Here is a 15,583-nt window from a genome sequence, read left to right as displayed (position 1 = left end):
TAGTGGGTGAATGCGGAGGGATGGCTGCATAGGGGAGGGATGGATGGATAGATAGTGGGAGGGATGGAGGAAGGGGCTAGTGGATGGATGGAGGGGCTAGTGGATGGTTGGAGGGGCTAGTGGATGAATGCGGAGGGATGGCTGCATAGGGGAGGGATGGATGGATAGATAGTGGGAGGGGTGGAGGAAGGGGCTAGTGGATGGATATGGAGGGGCTAGTGGATGGATGGAGGGGCTAGTGGATGGTTGGAGGGGCTAGTGGATGAATGCGGAGGGATGGCTGCATAGGGGAGGGATGGATGGATAGATAGTGGGAGGGATGGAGGAAGGGGCTAGTGGATGGATATGGAGGGGCTAGTGGATGGATGGAGGGGCTAGTAGGGAGGGATGGATGGAGAGGCTAGTAGAGGGAGGAATGTATAGTTGAAGTCGGAAGTTTACATACACTTAGGTTGGAGTCATTAACTCGTTTTTTAACCACTCCACAAGTTTCTTGTTAACAAACTATAGTTTTGGAAAGTTGGTTAGGACATCTACTTTGTACATGACACAAGTCATTTTTCAATTGTTTACAGACAGATTATTTCACTTATAATTCACTATCACAATTCCAGTGGGTCAGAAGTTACACGAAGTTGACTGTGCCTTTAAACAGCTTGGAAAATTCCAGAAAATGATGTCATAGGTTTAGAAGCTTCTGATAGGCTAATTGACATCATTTGAGTCAATTGGAGGTGTAACTGTGGATGTACTTTAAGGCCAACCTTCAAAGGCTTGCAAGCCGAAGAACACCATCCCAACCGTGAAGCATGAGGGTGGCAGCATCATGTTGTGGGGGTACTTTGCTGCAGGAGGGACTGGTGCACTTCACAAAATAGATGGCATCATGAGGCAGGAAAATTATGTGGATATTTTGAAGCAACATCTCAAGACATCGGTCAGGAAGTTAAAGCTTGGTCGCAAATGGGTCTTCCAAGTGGACAATGACCCCAAGCATACTTCCAAAGTTGTGGCAAAATGGCTTAAGGACAACACAGTGGAGGGAGGGATGGATGATGCAGGGGCTTGTGGAGGGAGGGATGGATGATGCAGGGGCTTGTGGAGGGAGGGATGGGATCGATGCAGGGGATAGGGGGGGTGGATGTGGAGGGATGGATGCAGGGGCTTGTGGAGAGAGGGATGGATGCAGGGGCTTGTGGCGGGAGGGATGGGATCGATGCAGGGGATAGGGGGGGTGGATGTGGAGGGATGGATGCAGGGGCTTGTGGAGAGAGGGATGAATACAGGGGCTTGTGGCGGGATGGGATCGATGCAGGGGCTAGTGGAGGGGGGAGGGAGGGATGGATGCAGGGGCTTGTGGAGGGAGGGATGGATGCAGGGGCTAGTGGAGGGAGGGAGGGATGGATGCAGGGGCTAGTGGAGGGGGGAGGGAGGGATGGATGCAGGGGCTAGTGGAGGGAGGGATGGATGCAGGGGCTAGTGGAGGGAGGGATGGATGCAGGGGCTAGTGGAGGGGGGAGGGAGGGAGGGATGGATGCAGGGGCTAGTGGAGGGAGGGATGGATGCAGGGGCTAGTGGAGGGAGGGATGGATGCAGGGGCTAGTGGAGGGGGGAGGGAGGGATGGATGCAGGGGCTAGTGGAGGGGGGAGGGAGGGATGGATGCAGGGGCTAGTGGAGGGGGGAGGGAGGGATGGATGCAGGGGCTAGTGGAGGGGGGAGGGAGGGATGGATGCAGGGGCTAGTGGAGGGGGGAGGGAGGGATGGATGCAGGGGCTTGTGGAGGGGGGAGGGAGGGATGGATGCAGGGGCTAGTGGAGGGAGGGATGGATGCAGGGGCTAGTGGAGGGGGGAGGGAGGGATGGATGCAGGGGCTTGTGGAGGGAGGGATGGATGGATGCAGGGGCTTGTGGAGGGAGGGATGGGTGCAGGGGATAGTGGAGGGAGGGATGGATGCAGGGGCTAGGGGAGGAGGGAGGGAGGGATGGATGCAGGGGTTAGTGGAGGGATGGATGGGCTAGTGGGTGGAGAGGGATGATGGCTGGATGGAGGGTGTTTTCATGGATAACATTAGCAGTGGAGAGGAAGAAGGGTGAAGGAGATAGAGGAGGAAAGGTAAAGATATGATTAGAGCCTGCCAATTTATTATTCCAAACAATGTTTTTGAGATAAATACAAAAATGAGGCAAGCAATGGGAATCTGTTTTATCTAATAGTGTACTACTTATTATTCAAGATTGGAAAGGAAGGAGAAGGAGAAATTAAGGGAGTAAAAAGAGTGAAGCGAGTGTAGAAGAGTGAGGTGGTAAAGAGAAGTAAGACGAGTGAAGAAAAGAGGAGAATAAAAAGTTAAGAGTATGAAGAGTGACACAAGGAGAGTGAAGAAGAGCAGACGAAGGTACAATGGCAAAGAAACAGAAATGCACTTTTTATGACATGAGAGAATTTCCATTTATACTCTTAGGTCCAGACAATAGTTGTTCACTGCACCCTTTGTAATTCCTCTCTGCACCCTTTGTAATTCCTCTCTGCACCCTTTGTAATTCCTCTTTCATTTGACAGCCGGGGAAGAACGGCAGTGGTAGAACATCAACAGACGAAAAAGCATAAAGCCTCTCTGATTGCCCGTGTTGGTATGCCCTCTGTCACCACATTCTTCAAGAAGGTAGAGCCTTCCCAAGAAGAATATGATTTAGCTGTGCAGGAGGGTGTCTTTGTATACCACACTATGATACATAATCATAGTTAATGATCTATGGACTGTACAGCACAACTGACACGGAAGCTTTATGAGTCAAAGTGTACATGTGCTAGGACAAAATGTGACGCCACAGTGAGTAACGTGTTAGCACCATGGGCAACTTCTTTGGCAAACACAGGACCTAGACCAGGTTGAATGTGTGTCCCTGTCCATTGATGCGTCCAATCATGGACATGTAAAGCTGCTGCCAATAGTAGTAAGATATTTGATGGCAGCACATCTGTGGAAACAAAACTGCTTGATTTTGTTGAATTGAATGGAGAAACAGCAGGGGAAATTGCAGCTGAGGTCCTGTTGGTCATCCAAAAATGGAACCTGGAAAACATTCTCTGCCGACAACACAAATACCAACTTTGGTGGACTGAATAGGCTGGGGAGGGTCAATGTCCATACCAAAGTTAAAAATGCTCTGCAGCGGGAGGGGATTGGCTTAGGTTGTCCTGCACACAATTCATAACACGGCCAGAACAGCTTTGGATATGATGTTGAGTACCTGCTCACAAAGATATTTTCATATTTTCACGTCAGAGTAGAAAGACAGAAGAGCTTTTGTGAGTGTGTTGGACAGGAGTACCATAACATTTTAGGACACAGCAATGTTCGCTAGCTGTCCATGCTCCCTGCTCTAGATAGTGCTGAAAATGTATGTGCGATTTAAATCATTTTTTCTTAAGACAAATGCCCTGTTGTCCTGCGAACAATGTTCGAAAAGCCACTGACTGAACTTTGGCTGGCCTTTGTCCATGGAAACTTGACTGTATTCAATGACATGATCAAGATGCTTGAAGGCCAGCTGCAATTGTGAGAAACGTTGAGGCAAAATTTACTGCAAGACTGATGAGGACTTCTGAGAGAGCTAGAGGAAAATGGAGCCATGTCTAAAGAGAGCTTTCTCAAAACATCCCAATTATTCTTCACTATGGCTGTGAACTACTTGCAAGCATGGGGAAAGCACACAGATAATCTAAAAGATTTACATTGAGGTTGCCTTTTTAAAAGGAGACAATGTGAAGAGATCCAGGAGACTGCAGGACAAATACCCCAATGTGACCAGCAATGTGGATGCATTGTTTGACAAGGTTACTGGCCTGCAAGAGTTCCTGAAGGGGAGATCGATTGAAGAATGGAAAACATCTGAGACACCGCTTAGTCAGAGATGGAGCACGGTGGTTACCCACTACAAAGGGAATGACATCCCACACACTAACTTGGCTAGATTAGCATCTGTTGTCATGTGCTTACCTGGAAGTAATGCACCAGTCGAGAGAGTGTTCTCCCAAATTAATGATATATGGACAGCAGCAAGAAATAGGTTCACTGTTCCTACCATCAAGGCCATGTTTATTGTGAAGACAAACTTCTACCTCCCCTGCCAGGAGTTCATGGACAAGCTGGCCAAAGACAGAGCAATCCTGAAGAAAATACATTCTTCTAAGAAATATACAGTTGAAGTTGGAGTTTAAATGTATTTGACTAAAGTGTTTCACAATTTCTGACATTTAATCCTTGTAAAAATTCTCTGTCTTAGGATCACCACTTTATTTTAAGACTGTGAAATGTCAGAATAATAGTATATAGAGTGATTTCTTTCATCACTTTCCCAGTGGGTCAGAAGTTTACATACACTCAATTAGTATTTGGTAGCATTGCCTTTAAATTGTTTAACTTGGGTCAAATATTTTGGGTAGCCTTCCACAAGCTTCCCACAATAAGTTGGGTGAATTTTGGCCCATTCCCCCTGACAGAGCTGCTGTAACTTAGTCAGGTTTTGTAGGCCTCCTTGCTTGCACACGCTTCTTCAGTTCTGCCCACACATTTTGTATAGGATTGAGGTCAGGGCTTTGTGATGGCCACTCCAATACCTTGACTGTGTCGTCCTTAAGCCATTTTGTCACAACTTTGGAAGTATGCTTTTGGTCATTGTCCATTTGGAAGACCCATTTGCGACCAAGCTTTAACTTCCTGACTGATGTCTTGAGATGTTGCTTCAATATATCCACATAATTATCCTGCCTCATGATGCCATCTATTTTGTGAAGCGTTTGGAAATTGCTCTCAAGGATGAACCAGACTTGTGGTCTACTTTTTCTTCTGAGGTCTTGGCTGATTTCTTTTGATTTTCCCATGATGTCAAGCAAAGAGGCACAGAGTTTGAAGGTAGGCCTTGAAATACATCCACAGGTACACCTCCAATTGACATCATTTATCAGAAGCTTCTAAAGAGATGACACCATTTTTTGTCATTTTCAAGCTGTGTAAAGGCACAGTCAATTTAGTGTATGTAAATGTCCGACTTGAACTGTACGTATTAGGTTGGTGTAAGTATATTATGTAGTTACCAACCTCATCTTATTTCTTTATTATGTTTATTATTATTATGTATTTCACATTCAGTTGAAATCAGAAGTTTACATACACTTAGGTTGGAGTCATTAACTCGTTTTTCAACCACTCCACAAATTTCTTGTTAACAAACTATAGTTTTGGCAAGTCGGTTAGGACATCTACTTTGCAGGACACAAGTCATTTTTCCAATAATTGTTTACAGACAGATTATTTCACTTATAATTCACTGTATCATAATTCCAGTGGGTCAGAAGTTTACATACACGAAGTTGACTGCCTTTAAACAACTAGGAAAATTTCAGAAAATGTCATGGCTTTAGAAGCTTCTGATAGGCTAATTTGACATCATTTGAGTCAATTGGAGGTGTACCTGTGGATGTATTTCAAGGACTACCTTCAAACTTAGTGCCTCTTTGCTAGGTAGCAAACGCTGGCTAGCTAGCTAATGTTAGCATCGCTAGCAAATGACTACACACCAGAGTCGTGGGTCTGCAAAATCAAACAAATGGTTTTGAACGCATGACAATCATGTTGACATTGTAGTGGCTATTGCTGTTTGGTTAGTTTTTTGGTTAGTGACATTGCGAATATCATCTTTTGGGCATTTAACTCTGATTTAATTAGCTATGTATCTAATCTGGTTTCGGTATGAGAATGGGTGAAGTCCCAAATTCCCACAAAATACTGCAAGAATTTGTGTGCTCATGGATACGGAGCCCCAGAAGTATTAAATCTGTTAACGGATTAGGAGCCACTCCCTTCAAAATATCACGGCCTCTTGCCATATGGATATGGCACATATCAATATCGCAATTTTTATCAAAATTGGATTAATCGTGCAGCCCTACATTGACCCAATAGCAGCCTCACCTAAATTAAATTTCAGAGGGAAATCTAAATCAATATTAACATTTTGAGACGCCGTAGCTAGTATGAACTTCGTCAAAATGACAGATTTCATGAGTTTTTATGTTTTTGCTTAGGAGATCTTAGTCGTGCAATTTTACATCTAACTAAGATGTTTGCAGTATTTCGCCATGAAAAAACGTGCATGAAAACGAGTCGTCTCTCGTTGAATGACAACAGACTTTATTGAATAATCCTTACTGTTGACCAATCACCCACGAAGGGGTGTAGATTTATCCTCAGAATTTCGGATTGCCTCCAGAATATTTTTTGCGTGCCCGAACAACCAAAAAAAAACCTTGCCAAAGTCCAAAACATCATAATATATCCACGAACTCCACCGAACTGTTTCGGCTGGGAAGCACGCGGACACCTTAAGTCTCCCTCGCGTCTCTTCTCTCTCACTGTGTACAAAAGAAGACATTGCTTCTTCTATGCAAATGTTGTTGATCACAACAATAAAATAAGTCACAAATGAAAGGGAAAATTGTTTTTCATCTGTAGCCCCATGAAATCAGCCTATTCACCTGCATTGTGAATAGGCCTAGGCTACATCTTGATTTACGCAGTTTATCAATAGATTTACTGTTCAAATAAATGATTACTAGGAACAAAGTCAAAGTAATTGTATGAACCACACAGGTCAGGTCATTATTGCCACAGCACCAGTGGAAATGGTAGCACCAGTGGAAATGGTAGCACCAGTGGAAATGGTAGCACCAGTGGAAATGGTAGCACCAGTGGAAATGGTAGCACCAGTGGAAATGGTAGCACCAGTGGAAATGGTAGCACCAGTGGAAATGGTAGCACCAGTGGAAATATTAGCACCTGTAGCACCAGTGGAAATATTAGCACCTGTAGCACCAGTGGAAATATTAGCACCTGTAGCACCAGTGGAAATATTAGCACCGGTAGCACCAGTGGAAATGGTAGCACCAGTGGAAATGGTAGCACCAGTGGAAATGGTAGCACCAGTGGAAATGGTAGCACCAGTGGAAATGGTAGCACCAGTGGAAATGGTAGCACCAGTGGAAATGGTAGCACCAGTGGAAATGGTAGCACCAGTGGAAATGGTAGCACCTGTAGCACCAGTGGAAATATTAGCACCTGTAGCACCAGTGGAAATATTAGCACCTGTAGCACCAGTGGAAATATTAGCACCGGTAGCACCAGTGGAAATGGTAGCACCAGTGGAAATGGTAGCACCAGTGGAAATGGTAGCACCAGTGGAAATGGTAGCACCAGTGGAAATGGTAGCACCAGTGGAAATGGTAGCACCAGTGGAAATGGTAGCACCAGTGGAAATGGTAGCACCAGTGGAAATAGTAGCACCTGTGGAAATAGTAGCGCCAGTAGCACCTGTGGAAATTGTAGCACCAGTGGAAATGGTAGCACCAGTGGGAAAAGTTAGTCTAAAACCTGTACCTCATGGACATAAAGGCGAAGTGTCTAGACTTCCTAAAGGTAACATTGACATATTAACGTATGACTATGTTGTTAATGTACCTTATGTACTCTGTCTGTCAGCAGTGTGTAGGTATGGGGGCGTTCCTGGACAAGCCTAAGACCGAGAAGCACACGGCTCATGGCCAGGGCAACGGGCTGCACTATGGGCTGAGTAGCATGCAGGGCTGGCGGGTGGAGATGGAGGATGCCCACACTGCCATGGTGGGCCTTCCCCAAGGCCTCAACGACTGGTCCTTCTTTGCCGTCTATGACGGGCACGCCGGCTCCCGCGTCGCCAACTACTGCTCTGCCCACCTGCTGGAGCACATCCTGTTAGGGGGGGCAGAGTTCACCCCGGGGATGGGCTCAGTGGAGGGCGTTAAGGATGGGATCCGCGCCGGCTTCCTGAGGATCGACGAGTACATGCGCAACTTCTCGGACCTGCGGCATGGGTTGGATCGCAGCGGCTCCACGGCAGTGGGTGTGCTGCTAAGCCCCTCCCACCTCTACTTCATAAACTGTGGCGACTCCCGGGCCGTGCTGAGCCGAGAAGGGCGAGTTGGATTCTCTACACAGGTACAATACTACGCACTAGACCAGGACTCTCCAACCCTATTCCTGGATAGCAACCGTCCTGGAGGTTATCACTCAAACTCTAGTCTAGAGCACCTGACTCTAATAGTTAGCTGGTTGATGTGCCTAACCAGGTTAGTTACAACTGGGGTTGGAGTGAACCTACAGAAGAGTAGCTCTCCAGATATATAATGGTCCAATACTATACACACACTACACAGGTACAATACTGAGGGTGAGTAAGGGGAGAGGGTGGGATTGATGAAGAGACTGAGCGATAGTAACATTAATCATATATTTTTAGGGGATCAGTTTGAGCTAGGTGAGGTGCAGAATCTCTAATCTTGATCATGTCATGAGTAGTTATTTGGGATGCACATATGACCCCCCCCCCCCCCCTTTTAGGACCACAAGCCGTGTAACCCCAGAGAGAAGGAGCGTATCCAGAACGCAGGGGGGTCAGTGATGATCCAGAGGGTGAATGGTTCCCTGGCCGTGTCCAGAGCCCTGGGGGACTATGACTACAAGTGTGTGGATGGGAAGGGTCCCACAGAACAGCTGGTTAGCCCAGAGCCAGAGGTGTGTTTTTAAAAAGCCTTTATTACTGTAGCATGTTGATTGGAACAACTTATAGTTCTTTGTCCTTGTTGAGGTGTGTGTGTGTGTGTGATCTCTCAGGCTGAGGTGTGTGTTCCTCCCCCAGGTGTGTGTGTTGGAGCGTGCTGCGGAGGGGGATGAGTTTGTGGTGCTGGCGTGCGATGGGATCTGGGATGTGATGTCTAACGAGGAGCTGTGCGACTTCGTCAGGTCCCGGCTACAGGTGTTTGACGACCTGGAGAGAGTCTGCAATGCTGTGGTGGACACCTGCCTGCACAAGGTACACACCACACAATGTTTCTGCCACTGTTTCTTACGACAGAAAAGAGCGTCTGGACATCAGAACAGCGATTACTCACCTCGAACTGGACAAAGATGTTTTTCTTTAATGAGTCTGACGCAAAGGATTTATTACTGCAATTGGACCAGGCCCAAATCCTCGTCATTCGCATGAAGAGATGGCACTGATACAGGGGATACAGATCCGGGTACCTTGTGAGAATTCGTTGGCGAGTGGGTAACCCGCCTCTTCCATTATATAGGCCAACATGAAATCATTGGAGAATAAACTGGATGAGCTCCGTTCGAGATTATCCAACCAAAATTGTAATCTCTTATGTTTCACCAAGTCGTGGCTGAACGACGACATGGATAATATACAGTTGGCTGGGTTTTCCGTGCATTGGCAAGACAGGCTAGCTACCTCTGGTAAAATGAGAGGTGGTGGTTTGTGTCTATTTGTCAATAACAGCTGGTGCGCGAAATCTCATATTTGAGGTTTTGCTTGCCTGAAGTAGAGTACCTCATGATAAGCTGTAGACCACACTATTTACCAAGAGTTTATCTATGTTTTTCGTGTCTGTCTATTTACCACCACAAAGCGATGCTGGCACTAAGACCCCACTCAACGAGCTGTGTAAGGCCATAAGCAAACAAGAAAATGCTCATCCAGAGGCGGCGCTCCTAGTGGCCGGGGACTTTAATGCAGGAAAACAAATCTGTTTTACCTAATTTCTGCCAGCATGTAACATGTGCAACTAGAGGATAAAAAAATCAGTAGACCACCTTTACTCCACACACAGAGATGCATACAAAGCTCTCCTTCGCCCTCCATTTGGCAAATGACCATAAGTCTACCCTCCTGCTTACGAACAAAAACTGAATCCGGAAATACCGTTGACTCGCTCCATATGAAAGGGGTCAGATGACGCAGATGCTAAACAGGACTGTTTTGCTTGCACAGACTGGAATATTTACTTTACCTTTATTTAACTAGGCAAGTCCGTTAAGAACAATTACTTATTTTCAATGATGGCCTAGGAACAGTGGGTTAACTGCCTTGTTCAGGGGCAGAACGACAGATTTTTACCTTTTTAAGTTTACCTTTCGGTTACAAGTCCAACGCTCTAACCACTAGGCTACCTGCCGCCCCGGTCTACCTTGGTGAGGCAGAGGTCCTGAGTTCCAGCCTCGGTATGACCTAGTGAGGCAGAGGTCCTGAGTTCCAGCCTCGGAATCCCCCAGGATTCATCCAATGGCATTGAGTATACCACATCAGTCACGGCTTCATCAATCAGTACATTGGTGACGTTGCACCCACAGTGACCGTACGGACATACCCCAACCAGAAGCCATGGATTACAGGCAACATCCGCACTGAGCTAAAGGGTAGAGCTGCCGCTTTCATGGAGCGGGAAGAAATCCTGCTATGCCCGCCGACGAACCATCAAACAGGCTAAGATTGAATCCTACTACACCGGCTCTGACGCTAGTCGGATGTGGCAGGGCTTGCAAACTATTATGGACTACAATGGGAAGCCCAGCCGTGAGCTGCCCTGTGACACGAGACTACCAGACGACTTAAATTATTTCTATGTGCGCTTTGAGCCAAGTGAAACCGAAGCATGCATTAGAGCACCAGCTGGTGCGGACGACTGTGTGATCAAGCGCTCCATAGCCGATGTGAGTAAGACCTTGAAACAGGTCAATATTCACAAGGCTGCAGGGCCACATGGATTACCAGGACGTGTACTCGGAGCATGTGTTGACCAACTGGAAAGTGTCTTCACTGACGTTTTCAAACTGTCCCTGACCGAGTCTATAATACCTACATGTTTCAAGTAGACCACCATTGTCCCTGTGCCCAAGAACGCTAAGGTAACCTGCCTAAATGACTACCGACCTGTAGCACTCATGTCTGTAGCCATGAAGTGCTTTGAAAGGCTGGTCATGGCTCACATCAACACAATCATCCCAGAAACCCTAGACCCACTCCTATTCACATACTCCCACAACAGATCCACAGATGATGCAATCTCTATTGCACTCCACACTGCCCTTTCCCACCTGGACAAAAGGAACACCTAGGTGAGAATGCTGTTCATTGACTACAGTTCAGCGTTCAACACCATAGTGCCCTCAAAGCTCATCAATAAGCTAAGGCCCCCGCGACAGAAAATCTCACTCTGCAACTGGATCCTGGACTTCTTGATGGGCCCACCCCCAGGTGGTAAGGGTAGGCTACACATCTGCCATGCTGATCCTCAACGTTGGGGCCCCTCCTGTAGTCCCTGTTCACCCGCGACTGCGTGGCCAAGCACAATGGGGCTGTGGTGGAGCAAGTCTAGAGCTTGGTGTCCACATCACCAACAAGCTATCATGGTCCAAACACACCAAGACAGTCATGAAGAGGGCACGACAACGCCCATTCCCCCTCAGGAGACTGAAAAGATTTGGCATGGATCCTCAAAAGTTGTTATATAGCTGCACAATCGAGAGCATCCTGACTGGTTGCATTAACGCTTGGTATGGCAACTGCTCAGCATCCGACCGCAAAGCCCTACAGAGGGTAGTGCGCACGGCCCAGTACTTCACTTTGGCCAAGCTTCCTGCCATCCAGGACCTCTATACCAGGCGGTGTCAGAGGAAGGCCCTAAAAATTGTGAGTCTCCAGCCACGCAAGTCAGACTTCTCTCTGCTACCGCATGGGAAGTGGTACTGGAGTGCCAAGTATAGGTCCAAAAGGCTCCTTAACAGCTTCTACCCCAAGCCATAAGACTGCTTAACAGTTAATCAAATACCCCCCCCCCCCGTTTCTTTTACGCTACTGTGTTTGTTATCAATGCGTATTCACTTTACTTCTACCTACATGTACAGTTGAAGTCATAAGTTTACATACACCTTAGCCAAATACATTTAACGTAGTTCTTAAAAATAAAAATAAATACAATTCCTGACATTTAATCCTAGTAAAAATGTACTGTCTTAGGTCAGTGAGGATCACCACTTTATTTTAAAAATGTGAAATAATAGTAGATTTATTTAAGCTTTTATTTCTTTCATCACATTCCCAGTGGGTCAGAAGTTTATATTCACTCATTTAGTATTTGGTAGCATTGCCTTATTTATTTTTTACTTGAGTCAATTGTTTTGGGTAGCCTTCCACAAGCTTCCCACAATAAGTTGGGTGAATTTTGGAATTCTGACAGAGCTGGTGTAACGGAGTCAGGTTTGTAGGCCTCCTTGCTCGCACGCGCTTTTTCAGTTCTGCCCATAAATTTTCTACATGATTGAGGTCAGGGCTTTGTGATGGCCACTCCAATACCTTGACTTTGTTGTCCTTAAAGCCATTTTGCCACAACTTTGGAAGTATGCTTGGGGTCATTGTCCATTTGGAAGACCCATTTGCGACCAAGCTTTAACTTCCTGACTGATGTCTTGAGATGTTGCTTCAATATATCCACATAATTTTCCTGCCTCATGATGCCATCTATTTTGTGAAGTGCACCAGTCCCAGGTTATGTCAATATAAGACTTGTTTAACTGTGGATATAGATACTTTTGTACGTGTTTCCTCCAGCATCTTCACAAGGTCCTTTGCTGTTGTTCTGGGATTGATTTACACTTTTGCACCAAAGTCCGTTCATCTCTAGGAGACAGAACGCGTCTCCTTTCTGAGCGGTATGATTGCTGCGTGGTCCCATGGTGTTTATACTTGCGTACTATTGTTTGTACAGATGAACATGGTACCTTCAGGCGTTTGGAAATTGCTCCCAAGGATGAACCAGACTTGTGGAGGTCTACAATTCTTTTTTCTGAGGTCTTGGCTGATTTCTTTTGATTTTTCCAGTGATGGCAAGCAAAGAGGCACTGAGTTTGAAGGTAGGCCTTGAAATACATCCACAGGTACACCTCCAAATGAGTCAAATGATGTCAATTAGCCTATCAGAGGCTTCTAAAGCCATTACACAATTTTCTGTAATTTTCCAAGCTGTGTAAAGGCACAGTCAACTTAGTGTATGTAAACTTCTGACCCACTGGAATTGTGATGCTGTGAAATAATCTGTCTGTAAACAATTGTTGGAAAAATGACTTGTGTCAAGTGATGTCAAAAAAGTAGATGTTCTAACAGACTTGCCAAAACTATAGTTTTAATTATGGCTGCAATCCCGTTAACGGGATGATATGACAACAGCCAGTGAAAGTGCAGGGCGCCAAATTCAAACAGAAATCTCATAATTAAAATTCCTCAAACAAATCAAATCAAATGTACACTGCTCAAAAAAATAAAGGGAACACTAAAATAACACATCCTAGATCTGAATGAATGAAATATTCTTATTAAATACTTTTTTCTTTACATAGTTGAATGTGCTGACAACAAAATCACACAAAAATTATCAATGGAAATCAAATTTATCAACCCATGGAGGTCTGGATTTGGAGTCACACTCAAAATTAAAGTGGAAAACCACACTACAGGCTGATCCAACTTTGATGTAATGTCCTTAAAACAAGTCAAAATGAGGCTCAGTAGTGTGTGTGTGTGTGTGTGGCCTCCACGTGCCTGTATGACCTCCCTACAACGCCTGGGCATGCTCCTGATGAGGTGGCGGATGGTCTCCTGAGGCATCTCCTCCCAGACCTGGACTAAAGCATCCGCCAACTCCTGGACAGTCTGTGGTGCAACGTGGCGTTGGTGGATGGAGCGAGACATGATGTCCCAGATGTGCTCAATTGGATTCAGGTCTGGGGAATGGGCGGGCCAGTCCATAGCATCAATGCCTTCCTCTTGCAGGAACTGCTGACACACTCCAGCCACATGAGGTCTAGCATTGTCTTGCATTAGGAGGAACCCAGGGCCAACCGCACCAGCATATGGTCTCACAAGGGGTCTGAGGATCTCTTCTCGGTACCTAATGGCAGTCAGGCTACCTCTGGCGAGCACATGGAGGGCTCTGCGGGCCCCCAAAGAAATGCCACCCCACACCATGACTGACCCACCGCCAAACCGGTCATGCTGGAGGATGTTGCAGGCAGCAGAAGGTTCTCCACGGCGTCTCCAGACTCTGTCACGTGCTCAGTGTGAACCTGCTTTCATCTGTGAAGAGCACAGGGCGCCAGTGGCGAATTTGCCAATCTGCCAGAGAACACCAAAATGCCAAACGTCCTGCACGGTGTTGGGCTGTAAGCACAACCCCCACCTGTGGACATCGGGCCCTCATACCACCCTCATGGAGTCTGTTTCTGACCGTTTGAGCAGACACATACACCTTTTTGGCCTGCTGGAGGTCATTTTGCAGGGCTCTGGCAGTGCTACTCCTTGCACAAAGGCGGAGGTAGCGGTCCTGCTGCTGGGTTGTTGCCCTCCTACGGCCTCCTCCACGTCTCCTGATGTACTGGCCTGTCTCCTGGTAGCGCCTCCATGCTCTGGACACTACGCTGACAGACACAGCAAACCTTCTTGCCACAGCTTGCGTTGATGTGCCATCCTGGATGAGCTGCACTACCTGAGCCACTTGTGTGGGTTGTAGACTCCGTCTCATGCTACCACTAGAGTGAAAGCACCGCCAGCATTCAAAAGTGACCAAAACATCAGCCAGGAAGCATAGGAACTGAGAAGTGGTCTGTGGTCACCACCTGCAGAACCACTCCTTTATTGGGGGTGCCTTGTTAATTGCCTATAATTTCCACCTGTTGTCTATTCCATTTGCACAACAGCATGTGAAATGTATTGTCAATCAGTGTTGCTTCCTAAGTGGACAGTTTGATTTCACAGAAGTGTGATTGACTTGGAGTTACATTGTGTTGTTTAAGTGTTCCCTTTATTTTTTTGAGCAGTGTATTTATATAACCCTTCTTACATCAGCAGATATCTCAAAGTGCTGTACAGAAACCCAGCCTAAAACCCCAAACAGCAAGCAATGCAGGTGAAGAGGTGGCTAGGAAAAACTCCCTAGAAAGGCCAAAACCTAGGAAGAAACCTAGAGCGGAACCAGGCTATGAGGGGTGGCCAGTCCTCTTCTGGCTGTGCCGGGTGGAGATTATAACAGAACATGGCCAAGATGTTCATAAATGACCAGCATGGTCAAATAATAATAATCACAGTAGTTGCACCAAGTCAGCACCTCAGGAGTAAATGTCAGTTGGCTTTTCATAGCCGATCATTATGAGTATCCCTACCGCTCCTGCTGTCTCTAGAGAGTTGAAAACAGCAGGTCTGGGACAGGTAGCACGTCCGGTGAACAGGTCAGGGTTCCATAGCCGCAGGCAGAACAGTGGAACAGTTGAAACATACATGTATCTTATACCATTTTAAAGGTAATCTTGTTGTTAATCCCTCAAGTGTCTGATTTCAAATAGGCTTTTCAGCGAAAGCACCACAAACGATTATGTAAGGTCACCACCAACTCACAGAAAAATTCAGCAATTTTTCCAGCCAAAGAGAGGAGTCGGAAAAAGCACAAATAGAGATAAAATTCATCACTAACCTTTGATCTTCATCAGATGACACTCATAGGACTTCATGTTACACAATACATATGTTTTGTTTGATAAAGTTAATATTTATATACAAAAAACTGTGTACATTGGTGCCATGTTCAGAAATGCCTCCAAAATATCCGGAGAAATTGCAGAGAACCACGTCAAATAACATAAATACTCATCATAAACTT

General features: G+C 46.2%; 1 protein-coding gene across 2 annotated transcripts in view; it reads left to right on the top strand.

Annotated features, from left to right (window-relative positions):
- LOC139570080 (protein phosphatase 1B-like) overlaps positions 1 to 15,583 on the top strand; it is a 30,547-nt gene that overhangs the window by 8,763 nt on the left and 6,201 nt on the right. The window contains exons 2-4 of one of the 2 annotated variants that reach the window (XM_071391583.1): positions 7,542 to 8,033; positions 8,436 to 8,609; positions 8,734 to 8,907. In XM_071391583.1, the coding sequence (XP_071247684.1) occupies positions 7,551 to 8,033; positions 8,436 to 8,609; positions 8,734 to 8,907 (831 nt within the window). In that variant the 5' untranslated portion in view covers positions 7,542 to 7,550. Of the gene's footprint in view, positions 1 to 7,538; positions 8,034 to 8,435; positions 8,610 to 8,733; positions 8,908 to 15,583 lie in introns of both variants that reach the window. The other variant, XM_071391584.1, reaches the window with a different exon arrangement.

This window comes from Salvelinus alpinus, chromosome 3 (genome assembly GCF_045679555.1).
Source record: "Salvelinus alpinus chromosome 3, SLU_Salpinus.1, whole genome shotgun sequence".
NCBI classification, from domain to species: domain Eukaryota; kingdom Metazoa; phylum Chordata; class Actinopteri; order Salmoniformes; family Salmonidae; genus Salvelinus; species Salvelinus alpinus.
Note: the sequence above shows the minus strand (reverse complement) of the source record. Positions and strands in the feature narration are given on the sequence as shown.